Source organism: Poeciliopsis prolifica, unplaced genomic scaffold (assembly GCF_027474105.1).
Source record: "Poeciliopsis prolifica strain line A6 unplaced genomic scaffold, Auburn_PproV2 SCAFFOLD028, whole genome shotgun sequence".
Lineage (NCBI taxonomy): Eukaryota > Metazoa > Chordata > Actinopteri > Cyprinodontiformes > Poeciliidae > Poeciliopsis > Poeciliopsis prolifica.
Window position 1 is genome coordinate 6,055,033 of NW_026562403.1, and position 25,108 is coordinate 6,080,140.

The window sequence follows — 25,108 nt, forward strand, 5'->3', positions numbered from 1 at the left end:
GTCAGTTTTATGAACAAGATGCAGGTTTAAATTTGACTGAGAAAACAAAGGGAAACCATATTTGGATAAATCTCAATACTTTGTAAGAGGCCAAAGAGGAATTAAATTTGAAATGGGTGTTTGAACAAACACCATACAAAACAGAAAGTAAGCATAATTTAGTTTCATACCAACAAAGACTAATGTTACGGAGTAGACAGACGTACTCCTGAAGGAACCTTAACTATAATGGAAAACTTCCCAAGAAATGCACAGCAGCTGTGGAATGTAGTTCACAGCTGCTGTGGAACACCTGTGCACAGGTGACAAAAATCCGTCCACTCTACTGTAACCTAAACATGAGGCAGCTCTCATGCACTGTGGCAATGCTAAATATTACATTTTCAGAGACTCCCAGGAAAATTAAATTAAGCTAACCCCAGTTTCCACAGCAAGACTTTAAGTGTATAAAGAAAAATTGAGATGCTACTTTGAACGTCTAATATACCTTTCAGCTCACTTTCTGTGGAACATCATATCTGCTGATTAGCTCCAACAGAACCATCATGAAGACAGTTTTATTAAAAGACACACTAACTTTCCCCCAAATGTTATTTCAGCTCATTAAAGAATCGTGTGTCTTATTTACACGAGAGTAATGATAAAAATGTGCAAATGTATTATATTTTTCGCTTTCTGGAAGTAAAAAGGTTTTATATTTTGGTAGTATCTCCATTTGGACAGTTGGGGTCGCTGCACCGGAAGTAGCGTCGTAGGAACCCGGAAGAGAGATTGTTTAGCAGCCATGAAGATGACGGGAGAAAACAGAGCTGAGGGCTCTGAAGTAACAATGGATGACGTGAAGAACCTTATTAAAAAGAAAGATGAAATTGAAGAGCAGATAAAGGCTTACCACGACGTTTTAGAAGACGTGAGTTGGGCCCACACAAGGTGACGTTTTCTGGACCTGCGCGGCGCTGAACTTGTTTCTCCTGTTGTTTACAGCAAGGTGTCGGAGTTGAGGGTCCCCTGGTTGACGCTGAGGGTTATCCCCGAGCAGATGTTAATTTGTACACGATCAGGGACGCGAGGCACAATATTTCATGTAAGGAGGCGTTTGTCTTTGTGTTTCTCTATAAGCTGTTCCTGGGTGAACTACAGCCTTTGCAGTCATCTCACACGTTTTAGTTTACTTTTCATTCAGTCTTTCTGAGCTTGAACTACACTGTGCTGTCGAAAGTATTCGCTCATTTCTCCTCACGAACTTGAATGGCATCCTCATGCTTAATCCACATAATGTCATACCACCTTTTGCGGTTATAACACATTGTTCTGAGGTCAAACACTGATGTTTGACAAGAAGGTCTGATTTCTGTGCAGACAGTGAAGTTCGTCCACACTCGTCTCTCTCTTAATGGACCTTGCTTTGTGCATTGGTACCTGGCCTCACACTCCAATCCCCTTTGCTCCAAACTTTGCATGTGACATGAAGCAGTCAGACAGGTGTTGTTCTCTTGGAAACAGCCAACAGAGTTGTCTATTGCATTGCCAGACGGAGGGAAATGATTAATCAGTTTAGAGATCAGATCTCCACTGTTGTAGATTCTGGTGCCAATGTGCTTTGCACAACTCCATCTGACGCTTTGCATTGCGCTGGTGATGTAATGCTTGGGTATAGCTTCACAGTCATCCATCAAGCTAATGTGAGGAACATAAAAGTTTGAAATTCTGCAGCTATTTATGCTACAGAAAGTTGGTGAACTCTTTGCAGATCTGGTGTTTTATGCAGCTCAGACTGCTGGCCCCATGCTGTGATTTAGCCAAACACGAAGAGACTTGCTTATTGTTTCCAATCACTTCCACTTTCTTATAGTACCACTAACAGTTAACTTGCAGAACATTTAGGAACAAGAACATTTTACAACCTGACCTATTTTATAGATGACATCATCCCAACAGGCTACACAGGAAGAGACTGAAACTCATACATTCAATTATTTAAATGGGTGGATAAATATCTTTGTCAATATTGTGAACTTTACAAAGAAGAGGGGACAGAGATATCAATCTTGAGATGTACATAGCTATAATTAAGAGAAAAAGTCATTGTTTTCAGACTTTTATTTGTAAAAAAAAAAAAAAAAAGATGTACTATTTTGTGTTGGGCTGTCACATAAAATTACAAAAAGTTTCTCGTAGGACAATTCAAACGGAGAACTTTTGCAAGGCTCTTCAAATAATATAAGTGACCCTCCTGTTTGAAACTCTTTCCCATGTGAAACTAGAATACTACTAGCTAGAATACAATGGTTGGTTAGGTGTCAGTTTTGCTGCTTGGCTTTCTCTTTTAAAAGAGAACATTATTATTCTTCACGACACTTCAACTGTCATGTTTATTCTTGCATTTAACCTATTAGGTTTTTGTTCTGTTTGTGTTTCAGGCCTACAAAATGACCACAAAGCCATCATGGCAGAGATAGAAGAAGCTCTGCACAAGCTCCACGCTAGAGAGAAAGCCAAGCGGGAAAGAGACGAGGCAGAAAGCCAGGAGGAGCTGATGGAGGAGCAGGCCACCCTGCCTCCTCCCTTTGCTCGAGTGGATGCTGTCACATTCGGCTCACCTGCTTCTGGAGCTGTGAGGAACATTTTCTCTGCTCTTTAACGTAGTAAAACCTTCAGATAAATCAACATTTATGCTGACATTCATGTGTAACGCTTTAATTTCTTTGAATATGATTGTTTTGTTTTTTTTTCTCACAGGGGCTCAAAGTAGGAGATGAAGTCATTGAGTTTGGCTCTGTGAACACAAACAACTTTCAGAACCTGCAGAATATTGCTGCAGTGGTGCAACACAGTGAAGGAGTAAGTTTAGTTTGATTTCACTTGTTTATATTGAAAAATAAATTGTTTTAAGTACTAATGATCTTGCATTAGTAAGATCATTAGAACACGTGAGTTGGGCCCACACTCACGTCTGAATTACTAAGCTAAGAGACTAGCTTAGCAATTCAGTTTTCATGTTTTATTTTACTTTACTTTCAAAAACAATGTAAATTTGATTGCTTTTACCATGATTGTAATTTCTGAACATGCCTATCAGCCGATGTAAACAGCAGCATAATGTTCGTTGTCAGAAACCTTTACGGGTCGCTGTGATCAGAGATGGCCAAAAGGTTCAGATGAGCCTGACTCCACAGCGGTGGTCCGGCAGGGGCCTGCTAGGGTGAGTGCACAAAGCGACACAAAACTGTCCTTCTCTCATTTGTAGGCAGCAGAAGCAGTTTGTGAATCTATTTGTTATTAGAGTAACTGTTAACACTACAGTTATTGTATTTTTCTTTTCCAGGTGTAACATTGTTCCAGTCCAGCGATAATCCACACAACCGTATTCCAGATTTAAACCCGTGTATCTCCTGAGTGTTTTCTACTCTGTACAGTTGGGATCTATTTCCATTTTTCAGTTTCCTAATGAAAATCTTGAACACTTTCTCCATACAATGACTAAGAATGGAATATGTCAAAGTTCAAGTGCTGCAGCAAAGGGGGTCACACTGAAACTATGATTAAGGTCTGCATACATTCTTCTGCACAAGTTTAAAGAGACCTGCTTTTGGATTGAAGTTTCTTTTCTCTCGGGAGGATGAAAGATGGTCATGGTTATTAAAGATGGGATGCTTTAGGCAGTAATTCTTATTTTTCTGGTTGAATAAATAGTTTCCTTGAAGAAAACAAGTGAGAAACATTTTGACTTGTATGAAGTGATGATTTTTTGCAATAAATACATTTTATTCAATCTCATGGGACAGACTCATAAAAAAATATTTAAAATTAAATGAGGGTGTGTTAATTGATAAACTACTGCAGTTATGCTTTTATGGCCAGATATACATTTTTAGAAATACCAGTAACAAGTTTATACAGAGATGATGTATAACAGGTTGTTGTTTGGCATGATTCCTTGTGAAGTTATGTAGGAAATTCACATATTATTGTGGATGGGTTTATATAGGGTATTTTATATTGGTGAACTTACAGTGAATCAGCTCTTGGTGGAGATTTATTTTTTTCAGTCGTAAATTTGACAAAGCAGAAGAGACTAAATTCAAAAACACAATTTCCGTAGCAATGAGACTGAAGAGCTTCTTCTGCAGATTAAATTGTTAAAATCAATTATAGAAACAAGGCTTTGAAATCCAGAAATGTCCATTAAAACACTCCGTGTTATCTTTTACTGTTTTTTTCTTGCTTTCCAGAGACAGGAAGAATAAGAAGAATCTTCCACATGTTTGTCCTGACAAGGGTTTCCAGGAAATCTTTGCTTTAACAGCAAATACATTTTACCCAGGGGGTTTCAGTAACGAGGTCTGTAGATACATTTGGATCAGGGGCTTCATCTCAAAAACAGATTTGCCTAAATGGCAGTGACAGGAAATCAAAACAGTCATCAAGCTGCTTGCTTCAATTTCTTCTTTTTAGGTTTGACCATCTGAGGTAGCTGGATTTTAAAGGCCGTCCTAAGAACAAACAGATTTTTAATCATTACCGCCAAGCAAGCTATAAAGTAAATCTATACATTTTACCTGACAATATGGTAAAGTCAAAGTAACAGACTTACTCGCATGTTGTACAAATAGGGCTGAAGTTGCAGAATACTTGGAAGCAAACAAGAGAACAATCATCACCACAGATAGATCATTGTGTCTTTGAAATGCACTTGACGGCATGCAGTACTCACTCGACAGACAAACGGAGCAGACGTAACCGATTTCGATGAGGTTACGGTGGCAGAAACAAGCAGCTCTGTAGTCCACGTGGGCAGGCGGCGGCAGCACCAGCTGGGAGCGCTGCTCCGAGTCGGGCAGGAACACCCACTGTTCCCGAAACACACACATACTGACTCTACCTTCAAACTGCAGCCATTGTAAACCAAAGCAAGCAGCAGAAACACTCACCAGAAGATACTGAGCCAGGGCGACTTTCTGCGGTATCTTCAGGTACAAGCCTCCTGTTATGTCACAAGCCTGAAACACAAACATCACTCCTGGTGGCACCACTTTCTGTTTTAATATCCACTGACTGATATTTTGTCAGTCATTTATTACACCTTCACACTAGCAATGCTACGTTAATAAGCTTGTATCACAGCAGCAAAGATGTACCTGCTGAAGCAGCCCTGAGTCTGAGTCCAGCACACATGCATCTATCAGAATGTTCTGGCAAAAATATGAACGGAGGAGTTGTTTAATCAATCGAAAAGACACATTCGTGAAAGTCTAGAGCTGAGAGATTTTGTTTTACCTGCTTTTGTGCAGCAAAAATAACATTCATGAAGTTCATGTACTGGAGAGCGCAGTCATCAGCTGCTTTTATCACCTAACCAAGACGAGCAAAACAAAACATTAGTCTCAAACAGAGACAGTGATTTCACATCTTCACCATTTTGTCCTTGTGCAGGATCATCCATTAAGACATGGTATTTATTAACCATTACTGCTTTTGGGAAGCAAAGTATGACAACCAATTTAGAACTGATTCAGAACAACAATCAATAAAAACAGGGTGAAACATAGAGCTTCATGAATAAATGATGTAGGATTTTAGCTGTTTATGAGCTACATATTATTCATATAAATCCTGTTTTTTTTAGTAACTACACAATTACTGATTGTGTTGTTCTTCTCTGTTTGAGTTCTCACTTGTTACTCTAGCTTCCTTCTACTGTCCAAAATCAACAGGTTGGTCCACACACACAAGTGGGTGTGTGTGGTTGTGTATCTCAGTGTTCCTGTGACAGACTGGAAACTTGTTCGGTGTGTACACTATCTGCAGCTTAATGAACACTGCAGATAAAAAGCACCACACCTTCTGATTGCTGGATATTTCTAGTACTTTTTAATGCTACAATTAATCAAAATTTGTAACCAGCTAAAACAAAAAACCCTAATCTGTTAAGTTCATAGGTAAAAAATAGCATGGGAGTACCAACAGCTGAACTGACCAGGACAAACTAAACCAAGTGAGGAATTAAATAAGATCTTACCAATATCCTTGACTTCATCTCCTGTCCAACTAAAAAAAAAAAGTAAAATGCAACTTTGTGGTTTCTAATATAAGAAAATAATGAAACAAAAGGAGAGGCAGTCTAATCTGACTTTACCTTCTAACTCTTTTGAGACCCTGTGAATATCTGAATGTGACACCTTAAGGACAATCAGCAAAACAGCTCACACATACTAATTTACATGTGTGACCCAATGATTTCTTCTGACCCAATGAGCAAAGCAAAGCTGAATCAGTCATAAAACATCATGACTGTAATGACATACAAATAATTCACTTTTTGTTAGCTGAACCAATTTCCTGAACACTGAATTATCAAAGACGTTTCACTGAAAGGATACAGCAGAGGGCTTTGGCAAGAGATCCTGCCAACAGGGTGTCAGTTGAATTCCCTGTCACTTCAGCTGTAAGAAGAAGACACCCAGCAGTCACCAGTATGTTTAATAATGAATCATTAAATAGCTGAAAATAATATTAAACAAAAGGTACTAACCAACCAAATCTGAGTACCTTTTACATAAGCTTTAGTCACATGCTATAAAAAACTGTTTGTTTTTTTTTTTACCCACTTTTAGTCATAATATTCCTGATCTCTTCAGCAATGAGGTTGTTGGCGACAGCTAGAAGTTCGTATTTTCCATCCCGGCTGGAGGAAATTTCATCCCCACCACTGTCTCCACTTTTCCAAGTCTTACTGGGATACAAGAAGTGACTAGATGAAAGAGAAAAGTGATGAAAGGTATAAAATACTAAATATCCAGCATTTTAGTTTCAAACAATAAAAAAAAACATCAGCAGCAAAAAAAAAAAAGAAAAAAGAAAAACTAAATTGTCAGAATATAGGTTTAATGTAATCTCTGGATCAATTGTGGCAATAAGATCATATAAAAGCAAGGGTATGCAGAAGAATAAATAAATGTCCAAGCCAGTAAGAAAAAAAACTGGAGTTGCAATAAGTAGGCTTTTTTTTTTTACTAATATTAATACAGATTTTAATTGAATCTGGTATCATTTTTGCAAAGACACTTATTCATGCAAAAAAAAAAAGAAGTTATGTAGATCATTTAGGCAACAAAAACTGAAGGAATTACACAATTATGCTTGGGAATGGATGGATGGTTAGAGGGATGGATTGACTGGGAGGACAGGGTCAAATTTCAATTGCACAATTAATCCCAGAGGGAAGGTAAACAAAAGTTTCTTATAATATTGTGACCTGTGGTTACCTGTCTTGACAGTGACTGGCGATAACGGCAAGCCTGTTTGTCCTCGTCATTGCCATGTGGCAGTTTCCCATCACCATGACCGCATCCAGACACTTGCACAAAGTGAACTTAAAACATAGAAACACAGTGGACACCTTTCTCAGAGACAGCCAGACATTTGTCTTTAAATATTAGAATTGAACACAATTTTTCATAGATTGTTTGCCGACATAAATTACTTTATTTTTAAAGATAAAACCTCAAATGGACAATAGAAAAAGAGAAAATTGACTAATTTCAGGATCAGTGTTGTTCAGCACTAATCCTGGAAAACAAGATTGGTGGGAAACTTTGAATTATCAAATGTATTTCTTTTTGCTCTGCTCTTAACATGCCATATGAAAATAAACAATTTACCTAATCACTACTGAGTAGAAAATATGACAGAGATATCAGAAACAAAAAAGAAGAGGATACCTCTGGCTCCCGCTGACCTTGCTGACCCCACCAGATGGGATTCACATCAACCACGATGACCAGGAGATTCAATTCATCCTCTGCAAAAAAACATGACAAATATCAACCCGACGCAAAAGCAACGACCCAGCGTTACAACTGTCGAAAGCATAATGTTTGCCAATAAGGGACATATTATGAGCAGGACCGACCTGAAGCCATTTCGTTAAGTTTTTTGTTAGAAACCAAAGGAGAAAAGATCTTCTTTCTGCTTTATCTGCTGATAATTTCCATCTCTGATGAATTACAATATTAGCTGATGGGAGTATAAAATGTAGAAAATGTTGCTAACGTCTTATTTAGCAAAAGTTATCCGGGTTTGAGGGAAAAACTACTTAAACCTTCTTCGCTTCTCACAACACCCGCATCTTCTTCTTTTGTCTGTTAGACTGAAGAACGAGAGGCTCCTTGCTGCCACCTAGCGCCAGGATTAATTTTGCACAACAAATAAAGCTTTGAAGTTGAGAAAAAGGCTTTAAAAATAATAAAGATGTAAAAGTTAAATAAATAGGACAAAAAATTGATGGCATTTTAATGTTGTCTAATATAATCAAAACCATCTCTTATAAAAGAGATGCAATTTTTATTTGTTCAAATTGCATAGCTCTGCAGAGCTAAATTCTAGATGTCTGAATTCAAACATTTTAACCAATTTAAATTCTAATTGCAAGTTCCAGAAATCATCAAAACACACAAATGTAAAACAGCTTCTGGATATTACATTGCTTTTTGATACTTGGACTCACTGTGATAGAACAAAAGAGTATGTCCTTTATTGAAAGTGAGAAAATCTAGGTGTACTGGCAGAAAAATGACAGGCTAATGAAAGCATGCAGGTTCACAAAGGTGTAAAACATAAATAAATAAATAGAAATAAGAAACTGTACAGTAAGTGCAAAATTAAAACAGAAGAAATATCAGCAATAATTTTTTGTGATAAAAACAAATTATCCAAACTTCTGAAAAATCAGTGGTTAAAGAGTCATTTATGTGTTTGGCAAAATGTGCATTAGGAAAAAAAAAGCAAAACTCAGTTACCTTTAATAAGTAATTTAAACACACAAACAGGACCCACATTTTGGTAAATTGCTAAATGAATCCACCTTTTAAGGAGATAGTTTATTACAAATATAGACCTTTGCAGGCATAAAAACTCTATTTTCTCATTTACCAGAAAGGTTAGTCACCATTTTAATTGTGCTTATCTGCTTCTCTCCTTTTGCCCTTGACTAAGATAATGAAAAACCTCCTGAGATCAAAGTACAAAATGCATTTCATTAAACTTGATTTTCATACATTCACAGAAGTCCATAATGTAAACAGCTGAGAGTATTTAGGATGTCTTTCAGTACAAATACAGTTTTCCAAACACAACTTAGGTGAGCAATGTTGGAGTGGAAGTAAATGTTATAATACACAAACTGAAGGAAATATCTCTGAGGTGAAAGCATGCAGTAAGTACAACAAAATGTAGTCCAATAAAAATTTTGCTTATTTTTTACAGAAGCAAAGACATATTAAACAAATTAAAATTAAGGTTGTTGTACAAAATTATCAGTTTGTACTGACACAAGAGGTAAGAACATTGTCAAAATATCATTTGTACTTCTACATTACATTTTGTGGAACAATTGTTGGCAAGCTGTCCATATTACATAGATGTAAGATCTGTTTGTCATTTGAACATATCTCTTCTAATTAGCATGTTTATGGTTTCTGTATTCAAGTAAAAGCTTAAGGAAGAAAAATAAAACTGGAATATGTTAAGAAACTGTGTAAATTGTAATTAGTAAAATATCCTTGTTTGTTCTACATATTCAAGAGAAATACCTTAGGATTAACAGATTAAACTTTTTAAGAAGGCATCATTGGGTTTGATTGTAATGATTCAAAATCATTTGTTTTCATTCTGAAGCAAATTTGATCAATTTTCTGAAAGGTTTTTGTTTCTCCTTTGTTTGAACACCGTGAAATTTCAAAGAATAATTAGATAGAAGTAAAATGAGAAAATATTGACATAACATCAGAATAAAACAGAACGTTTAATAAATGTTTGTCTTTTTCCTATGCCTGCTGTTTGGGTTTCGGCAGTGCATCGATTGAAACAGTTCTGTATTTCTCAGTCTGGTAGACATCTGACTCGATGGCCTCGCGGGAATCATTCAGGGTAACATAAACATCCCCGCTAACTTCAGTGACTTTATGAATCCTTTGCTTGACTCCCTTGGAGCGCCACTGAGTCTTCAGTGGTCTGGTCATAGGATTGTCCACAGCTTGATAAAGTCCTTCACCTTCTGCCAGTGTGATCTTGTATTTGTGCCATGGACAAACAATGCACAGCCGTCCATTGAACTCCTAATGGAGAAGATTGGTACAACTGTAAAATTGGTATTACAATAAGAACTTAGTTTTCTACAACTAAAAAGCTATTTCACACAAAAAGAAGCTTCAATATGGTATATATTTAAATGTTGTAATGCACAGTGCTTAGCAAAAGTGAACAAAACCCTTGAGTCTACAGTCTGTGATGTCTGAAAACTTTGAATACTATTGCAAGGCAGAATAAAAGCAATGGAAAACCATTCACATCTACTATCAGGCATGATATGTTTCACTATAAAACAGAAAAAGCCCACCTCTATATCTCCATTCTGTAATAGACCACCAGCATCTGTCAAAAAGAAAAAAAGATGATGTTATTCCATGCAGTATGTCAACTGGGCATTCCCTTTCGACTATATGTCAAATCACACACAGGTCTCCTTTGCTCAGAGCTTACGGTAGCAACGCAGGTCCAATGCATAAAGCTCCCCCTTGTGGTACACCACAAGCACATCTCTGGATCCATCCACCCGCTTCATCACACGGCCAGCCTGAACAATATCTGCTTTCTTTCCAATAAAATGCATGTCAGGACAGGGGGAATAGGAGTTCTCCTCTGTAGATGACATCCTGATTGTACTGCTGTATAAAAAAAAAAACCACACACAATTTGTTTAACAGATCATTCACAAACCTTAAAAGGCAAGTCAGTTATAGAGTTATAAAGCATTAACATTTGTTCCAACAAGGTGATTCCCAAGTATTGGCTGAAACATTGACTTACAGAATTAGTGGATCATGCATCTGTGAGAGTCCAAGACGTCTTTAACCTGATTTTGTGATAATTATAAGTTTAAAAGGTTTCTATTTTGTGAAATAGGTACATTATCTCAATATCTGAAACAGTGAAATCTATTAAATATTTTGAACTGGAGAGTACAGGAACAAGAACATGCTCCCTGATACTCATTCCTGTGCCTAACTCCAAATGATTAGTTCAGTATCATTACTAGAAGTTGGTCTGGACCACAAGATACACTATTATCAGTATGGAAGGTAAAATCTGAGCAAAAAATGATCTGTACCAGGTTAGTTACTCATATATGAAGAAAATATCAATGGGCCACGAGTTTATCCTTGTGAAACAACTATAAGTTTGACGTAGTGCATTTATCTAAATTGCCTAGATAATTTACAGCTGCCCATTTGGAAAAAAAATAGAGGTTGACAAGAGGTTTTGTTTAGTCACAAAATGATCTTCACAGTACAGACTGTAGAGATACAACCAAAATCTCTCTCCACCAATGCTGTTTTTTTGTTAAAGGGCTGGGTGTGGTTAGAGCCAGTATTTACATCTACAGGAAGCCGCAAAAGGTTTACTGTAGCAGCAAACTGGAAACAGAAGATGCACCTAAAGTTTTAAAGAACTGAAATAACGACTGGTTTCTTTTCAGGGAGTGGTCAGTGGAGAACCAGGATGTTACATGGTGAGTTTTCCATGTAGTTTGTTTTGGTTCATTTGAGGCAAATAGTTATTTGAAATAAACTATAAAACACACACAATTTATATTTTAGACAAACATAATTAACCAACAGTTATTTTCTAATTATGGCTTTAAAATCATAGTTATTAGTAACAGACCCTCCACTTTAACAGTGAGTACCCCCTAAACTATGCCCATTTTATCCTCAGTACTACAGACATGTTGGCAACTCTTTCATGGTCTTTTGGAACCAACTTATTGATCTAAAGTAAAAAGGGAAGTAATAACTTATTATCTTTTCTCACCTGATCCCTTGAGTTGGCCTTTCTTATATTTCAAACTCATTCCTAGATCTGTGTTAATGAATATATCAATAACTTTAAAAAAAAAACTTTTTTCAAAGGTCTAGTACTGGAGTTAAAATGAATGCAATGCAGTTGAGATTCAAAGAAAAAATTAAAGGTCTCTACAACACAATGGAAAATACTCCTCAAAGCTATTTTGATACATAAATTAACTTAGATTTTTGGAAAGCAAGATCTGAAAATTACAGAGTTGCCCCTTCATACTAATCCATAAAGATGCATTCACTGTTGTTTTGCAGCCTTGCTATTGTTTGCCTGATATAGACAATAAATGAACCTACTGTGATTTGGCTCAGTCTCTGACTTAATAACCTTCAACTGGGTGCTGAAGGGACCAGGTCATGAACTCCAGGCAGCTTTAGTTAGAACTTCAAACTGCTGCCTGTGCAACGATTTACATTGACTCCTTATCTTACCAAAACTACGCGCAAGCAAACGTCAAACTTCTTTATCTTCACCCAGCAGGCTTACCCGAACATTTGGAGTCAACAAATAAAATGCAAACCACCACACGCCTATAACTAGCCAATATTTTGGTGCTACGTTTAATTACGTCCCCCAAGAAACAACAACGACGTGCCGCACTGAGACACATTCCCCCTGATCTTGTAGTCCTTATTTGTCACCCAAATTTCTGCAAAAGCTATAAAATGCAGATTTAATATTTTAATTCTGACATCATAAAAACCAGTAAATAAAGATTAGAAATATTTCGAAACATTTTCAAAATATTCTCAGCAAATTAAATATAGGTTTTGTAAATATGTATATTACACTGTTGCTGTTCTGTCTAATTCGGTTATCTTGTCTTACCAAATAAATGCTCGCTGTTTTTGTTTTTATAATATTTACAAATAATGCTTCATTGAGTTTTTTCTCTACCAAATTACTATAACTAAAATATGTGTGCAATAGTAAATAAAGTTTAATTAAAAAAAAGATAATTTATTTCTTAGCAGTTCTATTTTATCTTTATACAGTCCAGTTGGTTTATTAAAAAATAAAAAAAAATAAAATAAACACAGTAGCTTTACCTGTATTGCTTACTCCCAGTTGTACATTCAGTTGACCAGTGCTTTGAAATGGTTTGGTGTGTCGGCTTCTTAGTGGTTTAAGCCCCTGGCGGATTATCGCTGAGTGTTTTGCTGAACTGAGCGTTATTCGACCAGTTGTAGCTCTGAAAAGCCTGCCTTTATATTTAACAAGGTCTATTTTGACCAAGGCTGCGCTCCAGCAGGAAGAGAGGGCGCCGAACTGCTTCCGTCGTTATGGAGATTCAGTCTGTGTACGGAAACGTCAGGCAGGTTGCTACTTGGTGAAATATTAATGTCAGTTTAACGTCCGTTCTTAGCTTTCTGTGCTACTGAAAGATCTTGGGTAAGTATATATATTTATATAAATATAAATGGTTTTTTTCTTCTATGTTGTTTTAGGTTTTATGAGTTTTGCAGCCACCCAAATGACAGAAAACTGTGAAATGTTGAGTACAGTTTGTAAAGTGACACGGTCAAAAATGAACAGCAATAAATTATTTACCCTGTCATAAGAAAAAGAATTAGGGGTTCATTTTCAAAGTCATACTTTCACCACGTTATTCGTCCATTTATAAATGTCACAGCTTAAGACTAAATATTTAATTAGCTATCTAAATATTCATCTTCAAACTAAATATTTAGGTTGGAGCAGAATTTGAAGCTACATTATGTAGCTTGCTAACAGATAGCTAAACATTATTTAGCTTGCTAACTAAATGTTTAATGTGAAGATAAATATTTAGTTTGCAAACTAAAATTTTAGTTCAAAAATAAACTAAATATTTTGTTCGCTAACAATAATATTTAGGTTTCCAATTGTGTAGCTTACCAAGTAAATATTTACCTTGAAGCTAGATATCTAGATTGCTAACTAAGCATTTAGCTTGATAACTAAATAATAGCTAGAAACTTAATATGAATAATAATTTAGTTGTATTTAAGTTGCAAATGATAAATACCAACATTTCATCTGAATACCATTGAAGTCAGACCAGGTACTACCAATGGTACATCTTGTAGCACAGTTTAACAGCCATTCTGGCAACTAAACCAGCCGCCTTAAACAAGAATATTTAGGAAGTATTTTGTAGAAAGTATATAGATCCATATAAATACTACCTCTCTTAGATGCAAATCAATCCCCCTCAGCAGCAGTAACATCTCAATTGATTAACTGTTTTAAAAAATGAAGTTTATAAAGATTAGAGTTTTTCACTGTAGTAACACCATAAAGTAAAGAAGTGTCCAATAGGTCATGAGACTGATGCTTATCGGCATCTGCCTCATGATCTCAGATGTAGATACGCACCATCCCCCTTCGGTCCTTCAAAGATTAGGTATAAAAAACAGATGGAAGGTCTAATGATGTCCAAGTCACTGATTGTTGGAGACTGCATATCAGTCAGACTGGTTGCAGCTGTTAGCCAATGTACAGTAGAAGTCAACAGTTGATCAGCCGGTGTTTCTGCATCTGTCACGTTTGCCACTATGTAGAAATGTGTTGCGGCTGCACTGGTGCAGGCCCCAACTCTATCCTGCACCAGTGTCAGGTTTCAGCGTCATGCTGCTGCCCAATGCTGTACTTTCCAGTCAACAGAACATGCTGGTAGCAATGACAGCAGGAGAAACTGCTGGTCATCATTTTTACTGGACAGGACAGTGTTTTATATTGCTGCTGCTCTTGTTTCACTAATACATAATAATGCCCTTTGCATTCTATTTATTTTCTAGTTGACAGAAGCCAAGCTGACTTATTCACTTCTTTGACAAAGTGGAAGACCAAATAAAAAAAAAAAGCCATGGGAGAAATGACTGTTTGCCTGTACAATTGTCTATCGGCGGCTGGGCTTCAGCGTCATTATTCAAGGTAAGCAAACAGATCAGTCAAATCCTCATTGTTGCTTTGATTTTTCTAATGATACACTTATCTTTCTCTGTTTTTTGCCTTTTAGGTTCACCTTGATGGGTGTTTACCGGGCAGCTCATCTTTCCACACTGAGCATGGAGGACTACCCCCTCCTGGGAGTTTGCTCTATGGAGGACAGAGCTCGCCTTTTCCAGCTGGTCCAACTGGTTAAAAGCCTTGATCTAAGGAGCCTTAGAAATGACGATATTGGGATCTACAATGAGTGTGATTATGAAGAAGGCAATGAGCTATTTCCTGCTGATAGTAGCGACAGTCCAGATGGGTATGGAAACTCCAATGGAGATGTGAGAAGGGATAAGAATGAAAGTGGAGCTGTTTCTAGTGCATTCATTGATAGACCATCATATGTTCGCAGAAGGCTGGATTTCTCTACTGAAAACACAGACCAGAGATTGTGTTCTCATTTTGAAGACACCATGCATGTCTATGCAAGTCATAACAGGAATGATGATCCAGTTCATGAAAATGGATTAGCTACACCCATTCAATTGGGGCTTCACAGCAGAAAAGCTGTGATGTGTGACCTTCGACAAAGCAAAAACAGTAAGTTAAATAAGCGTAGCTGTTCATGTGATCCTCACAATGTACAAAGCATCAAGCTGCACGTCACACGGAAATCGTCAATGCTCAACTCTCACATCCGATTAGTACCAAAGAGTGAGACATTCAACAAATTGAATCCTCCCCCAGCAGCAGTAACATTGGAATCATTTATTAACAAACCATCAGCACAGAAAGACAAAACGACAATCTCCAGGAAGAAAAAGGGCCCTGCAGATGTTACCAAGCCCACGCCTGTTTATGAAGCAAAGAGAACAGCCGGCTACAACTATGGACTACCTTTGAGTCCTCCTCAGGCTGCAAAGTAAAGTGCTTTTCAGTTCTACTCTCATTGCTATATTTCTACACAACAAGATAACAATGGCCAGTTTCACTTAGCAAGAAAGTTGATATGCAAATGCCTATGCAAAAGTGTCCACATCCCTTTTCACCCATTTTGTATTTTTTTTGTGAGACGGACAACACAAAGTAGTGCATAATTCGAAAGTAATTAGTAACACTCATTTGTCAAATGGCCCCTGCTTAGTCAGTATCTTGTAGAATCAACTTTTGCTGCAATTACTGGTGTGGGACCTTTTGTATATGTTTTAGCATCTCCAGCTGAATTATTGTTGATTTTTTTTTGTATAAATAGCTTAGCTTTGTCAAATTGTTTGACAACAGTTATTTTAAAGTCACAGATTATCTAATTAATAGTCTGATAAAATTACACAAAAGAGGACTGTTATCGTTAATGCAACTTCTGAAGGCAATTTTATTCAAGGGTATCAGATCAAACTGGTCTGAAATCAAGTGGATTCCTCCGTTTTCAGATTTGAATTTGGACTAGTTTGTCTTGGTTCATTTTGTCAAATTCTATTAAATTACTTTAATGTTTGCGGTCATCAGAGGTATGAATACTTTTGCATGAACCTAAGAAATGTAATGACAGTATGATTTCTGGCTTTTGGAGCAGACATGGGGATGGACAACGGATCAGCGTGTGTGTGAGGAAACGACCTTTAACTCGAGCAGAGTGCAAAAGAGGAGAAGTAGATGTTGTGACAACTAAAAGTGGAGAGTGTATGGCGGTTGTGCACGAAAGCAAAGAAGCTGTGGATCTCACAGAGTACATATTACAGGTAGATATGCAGAAAGAGAAAAATTCTGATTCTTTCATTTTGTAATTCTAAAAAAAATATTTTTTATGCTTAATTTGTTCTGGTTCTCTGTTGTTTTGCAGCACAGGTATCATTTCGACCAGGTTTTTGGAGAGGAGAGCTCAAATGAAGAAGTCTATCTGAAAACAGCGTACCCTTTGGTACAGCACATGCTCAGTGGGTAGGTGTCTGCCGCTAAATTGCCATGCAAGGCATGTTTATTGGAGACAAGGCTCAATTACTACTGTGAAATGATTTCTAAAGTTTCAAACCCCCCAAAATTTTCATCATAGCTTTACTGCACTTTAACGTTGTTCTCGTAATTTATATTTTTGAAAATAAGGCTGTTCAAGAAAAACATAGACTGTCATGGTGTGGAAACTAAAAGTGTGTCAAACTTAAATAACAGTGAGCAAAAGTGTAGATATTACTTTGAAGAGCCTAACGATTGATTATTGCACCAACAGTGTAAATAATTAATTGTTAATGATTGATATTTTCAATAAAAGTAATCAGGTCAGTTTCCTACTGGCCCATGCCTACTGAACTGTCAAGTTGATCACATTCTTTCCTCTAAATGAAACTGCATGAAGTGTTTAAGCTTCCGCTCTTTAGTGTCCTTCTCTTTGTGTTGTGTGTATCCACAGAGGCAAGGCCACCTGCTTTGCATATGGACAGACAGGTGCAGGAAAGACTCACACCATGCTGGGTTCATCCCCTGCTGGAACCGGCTTATATGCTCTAGCAGTTCGGGACATTTTTGCTCACCTGTCTGCAACAAGCGCATCTCTACTGGTTTATGTCAGCTTCTTTGAAATCTACTGCGGCCAGCTGTATGACCTGTTGGAACACAGGAAAAGGTTATTGGTTTCAAATTTATTGCTTTTTTTTATCTTAAGTGGTTTATCTGGTTTGTGTTTTCGCTGCAACTCGTCTCCCCCATATTTTCTTTATAATGATCAGAATATCTTGCCTCTTTTTCCTCCGTTGAAGGTTATTTGCCAGGGAGGATGGAAAGAAAGTGGTTCACATTTCAGGTCTGCGGGACATTCGAGTGGATTCAGTCAGCTCACTGTTAGAGGTTTGTTCCTTTTATTCATACAATTAGTAATTTTCCCAATGTGTAGTCCAGAGTTAGTGTTGTAAATGGCAAACCAATCAACAAGGTATGAGCCTTTAACCAAACTTTTGAACTGAAATCAAATACTTTACAATTCAAGATAAGAAGGACTATTTTAATTATCAAAAGGTAGAAAATAATTTAGTCTAGTGAAATAAGAGATATGTGGTTACATCTTCATTGATCCAGTAGCTGACTCCTACCTACCATTAATTTATATTTTCTTTACACTTCAGATGGGAATCACTCTTTTGTCTGTAATGTAATGGTCTCTCTCTTAATCTTCTCTCCTTTTTCTACATTCCTGGCTGCTTTAAGGTGATTTCACAGGGAACAGCTGAGCGAACACAAGGGACAAGTGGCATGAATCCTCTTTCCTCTCGATCCCATGCCTTGCTTCAGATTCAGCTCAGGAATCTTAATCAGCAGATAGCTGGAAGGTGAGAGACTTAATCTTTCTATTTGTGGGTATTATTCAGAATAATGATTGACCTGGCAATCATGATCTGTGATTCAAAGCCAAGGAATTTTTTTTTTCAAGGTTTCAAAATTTCTCGCAAAAAGAAGTTTTGCACATTTTATCACATAAAATTTTAAAGCTTGAGCATGTTTTTTGAGGGGGATTTTATGTTATAGACCATTTATTTCTTTCATTTAAAGAATACAAATCTGTGAAGTGTGGCATGCACTGATGTTCTCCCTTCACTCTGACACACTCAAATAAAATCCAGTTTCTCTGATTCAATAGTTACCTAATTAGCATGAGAAAGTTGTGGAGAAGTTTAAAGCAATATCCCAAGCTTTGGACTTCTCACAGAGTGTTGTTCAATCTGTCATGTGAAAAAGGAAAACACATGTCAGAAATGAAATCCTATCACCTGATAGAAAGATGGAAGGAGCTAAATCCTGGAAGAAGGTCTGGTGTTTTACCAACTTCCTGATGATTTTTTTTTTTTTTTAACCACCTGAATTGACAATGCAATAGTTCTAATGTTTTGTGGAAAATTGATCAAATTAATTGTTGCGTGTTTGTGTATCCATGTGTGCAGAATATGGTTTGTGGACCTGGCAGGCAGTGAAAGGGCGTCAGATGCCAAAGAACCAAACAAGCAGAGCCGCATGGAGGGAGCTGAGATCAACCAGAGCCTGCTGGCTGTAAGAAACTTTCTCACAAACTCAGTTATGCTTCCATATTTAATTATTATCAGTCACTAAAAAAACAGTTGCTGAAATTATGTACGTCTCATTATTCAGTGGCTTGTAAAATTCCCGATTGCAACTGTGTCCTGTGTAAATTGATCAGTTTCATCTTATTGGTTTTGAAGTTGTTTAAATAAGGCCAGAAGAACATTTGAAAAGCGATGGGTAGAAATAGTGACTCCTCTGAGATTCTTGCTGATCTCAGAAAAATTCCAAATTCACATTTCTTTTAAAACACATAAACAGACTACCTGATTTTTTAAAAGCTAGTAACAGTGAGGATCAGCGAATATTATACATGTAATTTCAATACTTGGCTGCTAACTTTCTTTTTAAATCCTACGAAAGCAGCAATAGTCTGTCTAATTTTTGCACAGATCTAATACCTGCTTTCCCCCCACAGCTGAAAGAATGTATCCGTTCACTTGACAAAGAGGAATCTCACACTCCTTTCCGACAAAGCAAACTCACTCAGGTAGTTAGACAGATGCAACTTAATAATAAAAAGGACGGATAATTTTATTGTTTTTCCACTTTGACCAACACATATTCTTGAACTTGTTTTCAAACTGAACCGGTTCATTTTAATTTTAGGTTTTAAAGGACTCATTTGTTGGTGACTCGAAGACATGCATGATCGCCAACATTTCACCGGGTCACTCAGCAACAGAACACACACTGAATACTCTGAGATACGCAGATCGGTAAGAGTTTAAAGGGCAAGGAAACAGTAAATAGAAGGAAACGTTACTTCTCATAAGATGCTGGGACATTGCACTGGATTATATTTATGGTTGCTGGCGTAAAGGGGAAAGAGGACAGTGTTGAAGAATATGCAGCAGCATCTTGCTTCCATCTTAAAATTATGCCCTACTTTTATAAATCTTTGTAAAAATATTGAGGTTTGCGGTTGTAGCATTAGAAAATTTGGAAACCTGTCAGTTGTATAAAGACTTTCATAAGGCATTGCATGTGTTAAATTTCTTACAGTGTCAAAGAGTTGAGAGGACAAAATGGGCCAATTGGAAGAAAAAGAAGCAGAAGCAACATGGCGCGGTCTGACAACAGCAACACAGGGAGCAGAAGAAATGTTGGGACTTCTAAAAATCCAAAGCTAGGAAATCAGAATAAGAATTTCAGTCCCAAAACACATACAAGCTCTCACATATCGCAACCAGTTTTCAGCTCAACACCCACAAAATCTTCTTGTTCAGAGGAAACTCGATCAGGAAACAGAACAGTCATGGAACTTGAACAGATTAGCCCAATTAGAGGGTCGCTGGAACAGACTGAAGACAGGTGTTTGAATGGACTGGACATCAGACAGGATGGGAGAAGTGAAAATGAAACGTACAATGATATTCACAGTCACTGTGTTAAAGGAAAACATGCCAGAGCAGTGGGGATGTTGGGACAACAAAACAATGGAGTCGTTAAAGGGAGTGATTTAACTTTTTCTAAAAGGGAATCTGGATTCTACCACAGGGAAAAGGAGAACTATCAGCAGACTATGGAAGAGAGAAAGAGAGAGGAACCAGAATGGACAGAAATGAGAAGACAGGCTGTAAGCTGCAGAGACACATGCAAGGAAGAAGAGGAGTTAAAAGAAAGAGAATTACGCAAAGCTGATGAACAAGAGAAAGTGAAGCATCTTAGAGAATATCATCAGCAGCTGCAGCAGTTTTCACCTTCACCAATGTCTTCATACGTCCATCTTCTCTCATCTTCATCTTTCTCTTCCTCTTCTCGGGGTTCTCTGTCTTCTCTCCTGCACTCGTCTAGCTTTTCTGTCTCTACCCAAACCGCTCCATGTTTAGAAGAGACTTCAAGTGTGCAAACTGAAACCTTTGCAAACCGCACTCAGAATGTTGCTGATGATGACAAGTGTGAAAATGAGAGGAAGATGAAGACTGAGGCAGCAGCTCGGAGGAAGGAGGAGAAGAGGCTAGCTGGTATGAAGGACTGCTGGATGGGAAGTATAGAAGTGGAGTCCAAGCAAATCCCAACAAAAACAGAGGCAAACCTGTCTGGTTGCCTTGATTCAGAGGTCAAAAGGGATGTGGATCTGCTGAAACAGCAAACAACAGACATACCATGGAGCCATGAGCAAAAAGGAGTGTCTGACTACTACAGCAAAAGTCTTCATCTGCAATTTAATGCACTTTCCCCAGTATGTGAAAACAGCAGCAAAATGACTCTTTCACCTCAAGTTGACATTTCCAGAGATTCTTTAAGCTGCTTTATGGATCCTCTCAGGATTTCCCAACTTCATATGGAGCAGCAGCCTGCTGATCCACATAAAGAATTTTCCTTGTCTCCATTGGAGCCGCCCCACTCAAAGAACCTCCAGATGAATATGTCTACTACATACGACATTGCAACAGCAGCTGGTCACCATGAGCAAAATAAATGCATCACAATCACTGTCAATGGAAGCGGTAAGAGGAACCCTGCTTCTGTTACAGTAAAAAAAAAAATACCTGTACATCTTAATAAATTAGATTATCATATAAAGTTCATTAGTTTCGGTGATTCAGTTTAAAAAGTGAAACACCACAGACCAGAAGATACATTCCAATCATTTATTTCGGTTAATTTGAATAATTAAAGTTTAGGCTCAGTGGAAAACCAAAATGTTTGTTTATTTTTAAGAAAATAGGAATATTCCTTCAGACTAATTTTTAAAAGTGCCGAAATTCACTCTTCTTTACTTATTCACTTGCATGTGGCTCCTTTTGCATGAAGTGCTGCATCAAAGAAGCGCAGCATGGAGGTGATTCATTCTTGATAAAACACAGTAGATCAAGATGAGCCGATAACATGGCTCCCAAAGTCACCAGACTGTGGGAGCTTTAAAGAGGATCCCGCACGAGTTCTCTCCCTCCTCACTACTGGATTTGTCTTACCAAATAAAATGTAAAAATCACTGTGATATGAAAGAACTTTGGACCTCTTTTCACCTTACTTACCTTATACGACATCTCTAACATCGTCTGTGTTTTAGGTTTATATTGATGGGACAGTTGTGGTTCATGCCACAGATACATCTATGTGTGGTGGCTTTAGATTTCTTGTTCCGTCTGCAGCTTCTTGACCACTCAGCTCTCCGTTCAACATGCCTGGGTACAGAACTCTGTGATCAATCAGGTTCTTTTGTAATCATATTTTGTGACTTAGCATTATTGTTGAGGAAAATTATGTCAGTGACCGTCTGCTGGACATCTGTCCAGTCAGCAGCCATATTGCACCTACTACAGTATAACATTGCTGTGTTGGAAATAATTTGTAGTTGCTCCTATTTAATATTCTAATTTTCAAAAAACAAAAATATTTATTCCCTATAAGATTCATTCAAACAAATATAAATTAATGCTTGAAATCAATTACTGTGTGTAGTGAATGTATATTCTGTCAGAGTTTCACTTTTTGAATTGAATTACTGATATAAATTAACTCTTTGATGATAAGCTAATTTGTTAAGAATCTGAAGTAGTCTCCTGTTTTTTTCAGGTACAGATTCATCTTACTCCATCAAAGACCATGGCAACAAGGAGAGAAAAAAATCAACTTTAGAAAATAATTTAACTGCATCCATAATTAAATCCCAGGCTTCATCTTTAATCAAAAGCACTAAGGATTGTAGCGCTCAATCTCCACACAAATCACCAGAATGCACACACTCTAAAATCATACCTGACATATTTAGGCAACATTCAGAGCCTCGATATGGCTCCTTGAACTCAGCACGGGAAAATTATTGCAATATCTCAAGAGTTGCTGCTGAGCAGTTCAATCCTGCGGAGTTAGGTAGAGAAGAAAGCGGCAACCAGCAAATCAAACCCACAATCCATCTGTTCACCATAGACCATGCAAGGTAAGAATTATTACATGTGACACAATGTTATGATTCTTGTATAGAATGACTTTAACTCTATGTGTTCCCAGGTTGCACATTATTGAGGTCCACTTGGAGCAGCTGAAAGAGATGGAAGCTATTTGTCACAAAGAGGGGGAGCTTCTTCGCCAGCAGCATAATATGGTTCGACAAAATCTACTTCACAACTGATGGCTTTCACTCTTTTTTTTTTTTTTTTGTACATCCTAATTTTTATCCTTTGGTCCAAAAGGTTTTTGTGGAATTTGTCCACAAACTGGATGAGATCCTGGAGAGAAAGGCTCAGTGTGTACACAGCATGAAAGCTCATCTGAAGCCCTACCTGAAGAATAACCATCACACCACACAAGAAGATTAAAGAAAATGCAATTTTTCACAAGAAACCCCCCAGCATGCTTTAAAAAATCCAGCAAGAATGTTTATTCCACTATAAACTTGAGTGACGAAGTTCAAGTTTAAATTTATTTAAACTAATAATACTAGGGACACAGCACAACCATGCACACACATACCTAAAGGCATGAATTGAGAGACCAATTAATTTGATCGATTTAATTTGAATTGGATTAACCTAATAGTCATGATTCAGGACTGTGGGGAGATACTGGAGTACCCACATCTCCATGCAGAGAAACCACAGGACATTGTTGCTGAAAGTCAATAGTAGTACCAGCTGGGTGACCGCGCAGCATGAAATTTCCTTGCTGCTAAATATTCCACAGTCAACTAGTGGTGGTATTATAACAAAGTGGAAGTGATGGAACAGAATAGCAAGGCAGTTTTATTTGCACAGCCCGTTTTCAGCCACAAGGCAAGTACTTTACATTTTTAGAAGAAAAATAAAACAACAAAAAAGTAAAAACACCTACCTTGCAAAGTGAGGTAAAACAATGACAAGTTGAAATCAGACGACACTTTATTATGTCCCAGGTTTTCTTTGATTTAAGCTTTAAACAAATTTGGGTTTTAGCCTTTGTTTAAAGGAACCGATTGCTTCAGCATGATTGCAATTTTCTGGAAGTTTGTTCCAGATTACTGGAGCAGACATAACCGGCACAAAAATTAAACGTTGCTTTTTAAATGTTTGGTTCTGATTCTGGATATTCAGAGCAGACATAACCAGAAGACCTGAATGTTCAAGAAGGTTGATAGAACAATATCAGATGTTTGTGCAGGGCATCAAAACAACAGGAGGAGGAGCTTGATTGATGTATAATTTGTTTTTCTTTTTTTTCTCCTTTTTCTTTTTTGCGGTTGAGTTTGTAGAATTGCATCATTTTCTCCAGCTGCAACCCAGTAACAAAGTGGTAGGCCTCTTGAAATCACAGAACAGGGTCTGGTCTGCCAAGGCTGAGGGACATAATGTGTAGAATTCACCAACTTTCCACAGGGTTAATAGCTACAGAACTCCAAACTTTAGCTGAGGAGTGAATAGAGAGCTTCACAGAGTGACTTTCCATTCCTAGCTGCTGCAGCCAAGCCTTGCTTTAACCAAGTCTAAGGTTTCCAAGACAGGCTCTCATTCAATGTCAGTGTCTGACTGAAAATTGTCAACATTCCGACAAACACACGTCTAACCAAAGTGGACAGCCTGTTCCAGGACAGCTGAAGCTGTTATAGTGGCAAAGAGTGGACTAACATGACATTAAACCCTGTGGATTAAGGAACTCACTCAGGTTTAGATGAGTCTGAAGGCAGTGAATAATTTTGGTAAATTTGTTTTAAAATGTGTTCCACAAAATGTTGTCTGCTTTTTATAATGAAGTTATTTACTATTATCTGTGGTCATGTCATCTCAGATTTTCCTGAGCATGTTTTGCTACAACTTAATGTAATTTTAATTAAAATGTACAAAACCTCAAAAATCTTCTTTGTCCAGAGTAGACCACCAAGGTGGTGTTTACATTCTGCCAGCATTTGGGACATCACACAGAATGAAATCATGTATCATGCCAATATGCATAATAGTATTTTCCAATATTTATTATTTATTTACTTTTTACTAATGCATTTCAAGCTTCAAGCCAAGTTTCTGACAATGAGGTTCATCTGGGTGCTTTTGGTAGAATGTCTTTTGCAAGATAGATTGAAGATTTAATTAAAATTGTTTGTGTTTGTTTAAATATGGTGTCAGTGGTTTACATTTTAATAAAAAGTTATTTCTAATATATAAGTCCAAAATAATTAAAATGACTTTATATTTGATCTAAATTTATTTAAAAAAATAAAATAAATAAATATACCCTAACACACGTAATGCTGTGCTATAATTTGTATTAAATCACGATACATTAAGATTTG

At 37.2% G+C, this 25,108-nt stretch overlaps 4 protein-coding genes across 9 annotated transcripts; 2 read left to right on the forward strand and 2 right to left on the reverse strand.

Annotated features, from left to right (window-relative positions):
* Window positions 1-757: 757 nt before the first annotated feature.
* psmd9 (proteasome 26S subunit, non-ATPase 9) lies at window positions 758-3,777 on the forward strand. The gene is made up of 6 exons (XM_055049256.1): window positions 758-910; window positions 985-1,084; window positions 2,421-2,614; window positions 2,740-2,841; window positions 3,114-3,202; window positions 3,326-3,777. The coding sequence occupies exons 1-6, from the start codon at window positions 785-787 to the stop codon at window positions 3,351-3,353; spliced, it is 639 nt and encodes a 212-aa protein (XP_054905231.1). The 5' UTR covers window positions 758-784; the 3' UTR covers window positions 3,354-3,777.
* Window positions 3,742-8,126, reverse strand: gtf2h3 (general transcription factor IIH, polypeptide 3). Its single transcript, XM_055049255.1, has 13 exons — window positions 7,913-8,126; window positions 7,722-7,801; window positions 7,266-7,372; window positions 6,609-6,751; window positions 6,381-6,443; window positions 6,137-6,166; window positions 6,020-6,048; window positions 5,278-5,352; window positions 5,139-5,192; window positions 4,932-5,000; window positions 4,715-4,850; window positions 4,595-4,631; window positions 3,742-4,493 (listed from the first exon to the last, which is right to left on the reverse strand). Exons 1-13 carry the CDS (start codon window positions 7,920-7,922, stop codon window positions 4,424-4,426), a joined length of 903 nt encoding a protein of 300 aa, XP_054905230.1. The 5' UTR covers window positions 7,923-8,126; the 3' UTR covers window positions 3,742-4,423.
* Window positions 8,127-8,511: 385 nt separating this feature from the next.
* LOC129372135 (Rieske domain-containing protein) lies at window positions 8,512-13,203 on the reverse strand. 2 transcript variants are annotated; one of them, XM_055049196.1, is made up of 4 exons: window positions 12,966-13,203; window positions 10,540-10,724; window positions 10,397-10,431; window positions 8,512-10,115 (listed from the first exon to the last, which is right to left on the reverse strand). In XM_055049196.1, exons 2-4 carry the CDS (start codon window positions 10,709-10,711, stop codon window positions 9,825-9,827), a joined length of 498 nt encoding a protein of 165 aa, XP_054905171.1. In that variant the 5' UTR covers window positions 10,712-10,724; window positions 12,966-13,203; the 3' UTR covers window positions 8,512-9,824. The 2 variants fall into 2 exon arrangements, with proteins under 2 accessions (XP_054905171.1, XP_054905172.1); XM_055049197.1 differs by lacking the exon at window positions 12,966-13,203 and adding an exon at window positions 12,213-12,468.
* Window positions 13,204-13,205: 2 nt separating this feature from the next.
* On the forward strand, window positions 13,206-24,912 carry LOC129372134 (kinesin-like protein KIF24). Of its 5 annotated transcripts, none has more exons than XM_055049191.1 (17): window positions 13,206-13,308; window positions 14,697-14,832; window positions 14,918-15,154; window positions 15,248-15,435; window positions 15,541-15,757; window positions 16,409-16,574; window positions 16,676-16,773; window positions 17,240-17,452; window positions 17,586-17,673; window positions 18,031-18,152; window positions 18,762-18,867; window positions 19,316-19,387; window positions 19,507-19,616; window positions 19,903-21,350; window positions 22,423-22,786; window positions 22,858-22,951; window positions 23,040-24,912. In XM_055049191.1, exons 2-17 carry the CDS (start codon window positions 14,765-14,767, stop codon window positions 23,163-23,165), a joined length of 3,717 nt encoding a protein of 1,238 aa, XP_054905166.1. In that variant the 5' UTR covers window positions 13,206-13,308; window positions 14,697-14,764; the 3' UTR covers window positions 23,166-24,912. The 5 variants fall into 5 exon arrangements, with proteins under 5 accessions (XP_054905166.1, XP_054905168.1, XP_054905169.1 ...); XM_055049193.1 differs by having other exon boundaries at window positions 15,583-15,757; XM_055049194.1 differs by having other exon boundaries at window positions 15,586-15,757.
* The last annotated feature ends 196 nt before the right edge of the window (window positions 24,913-25,108 follow it).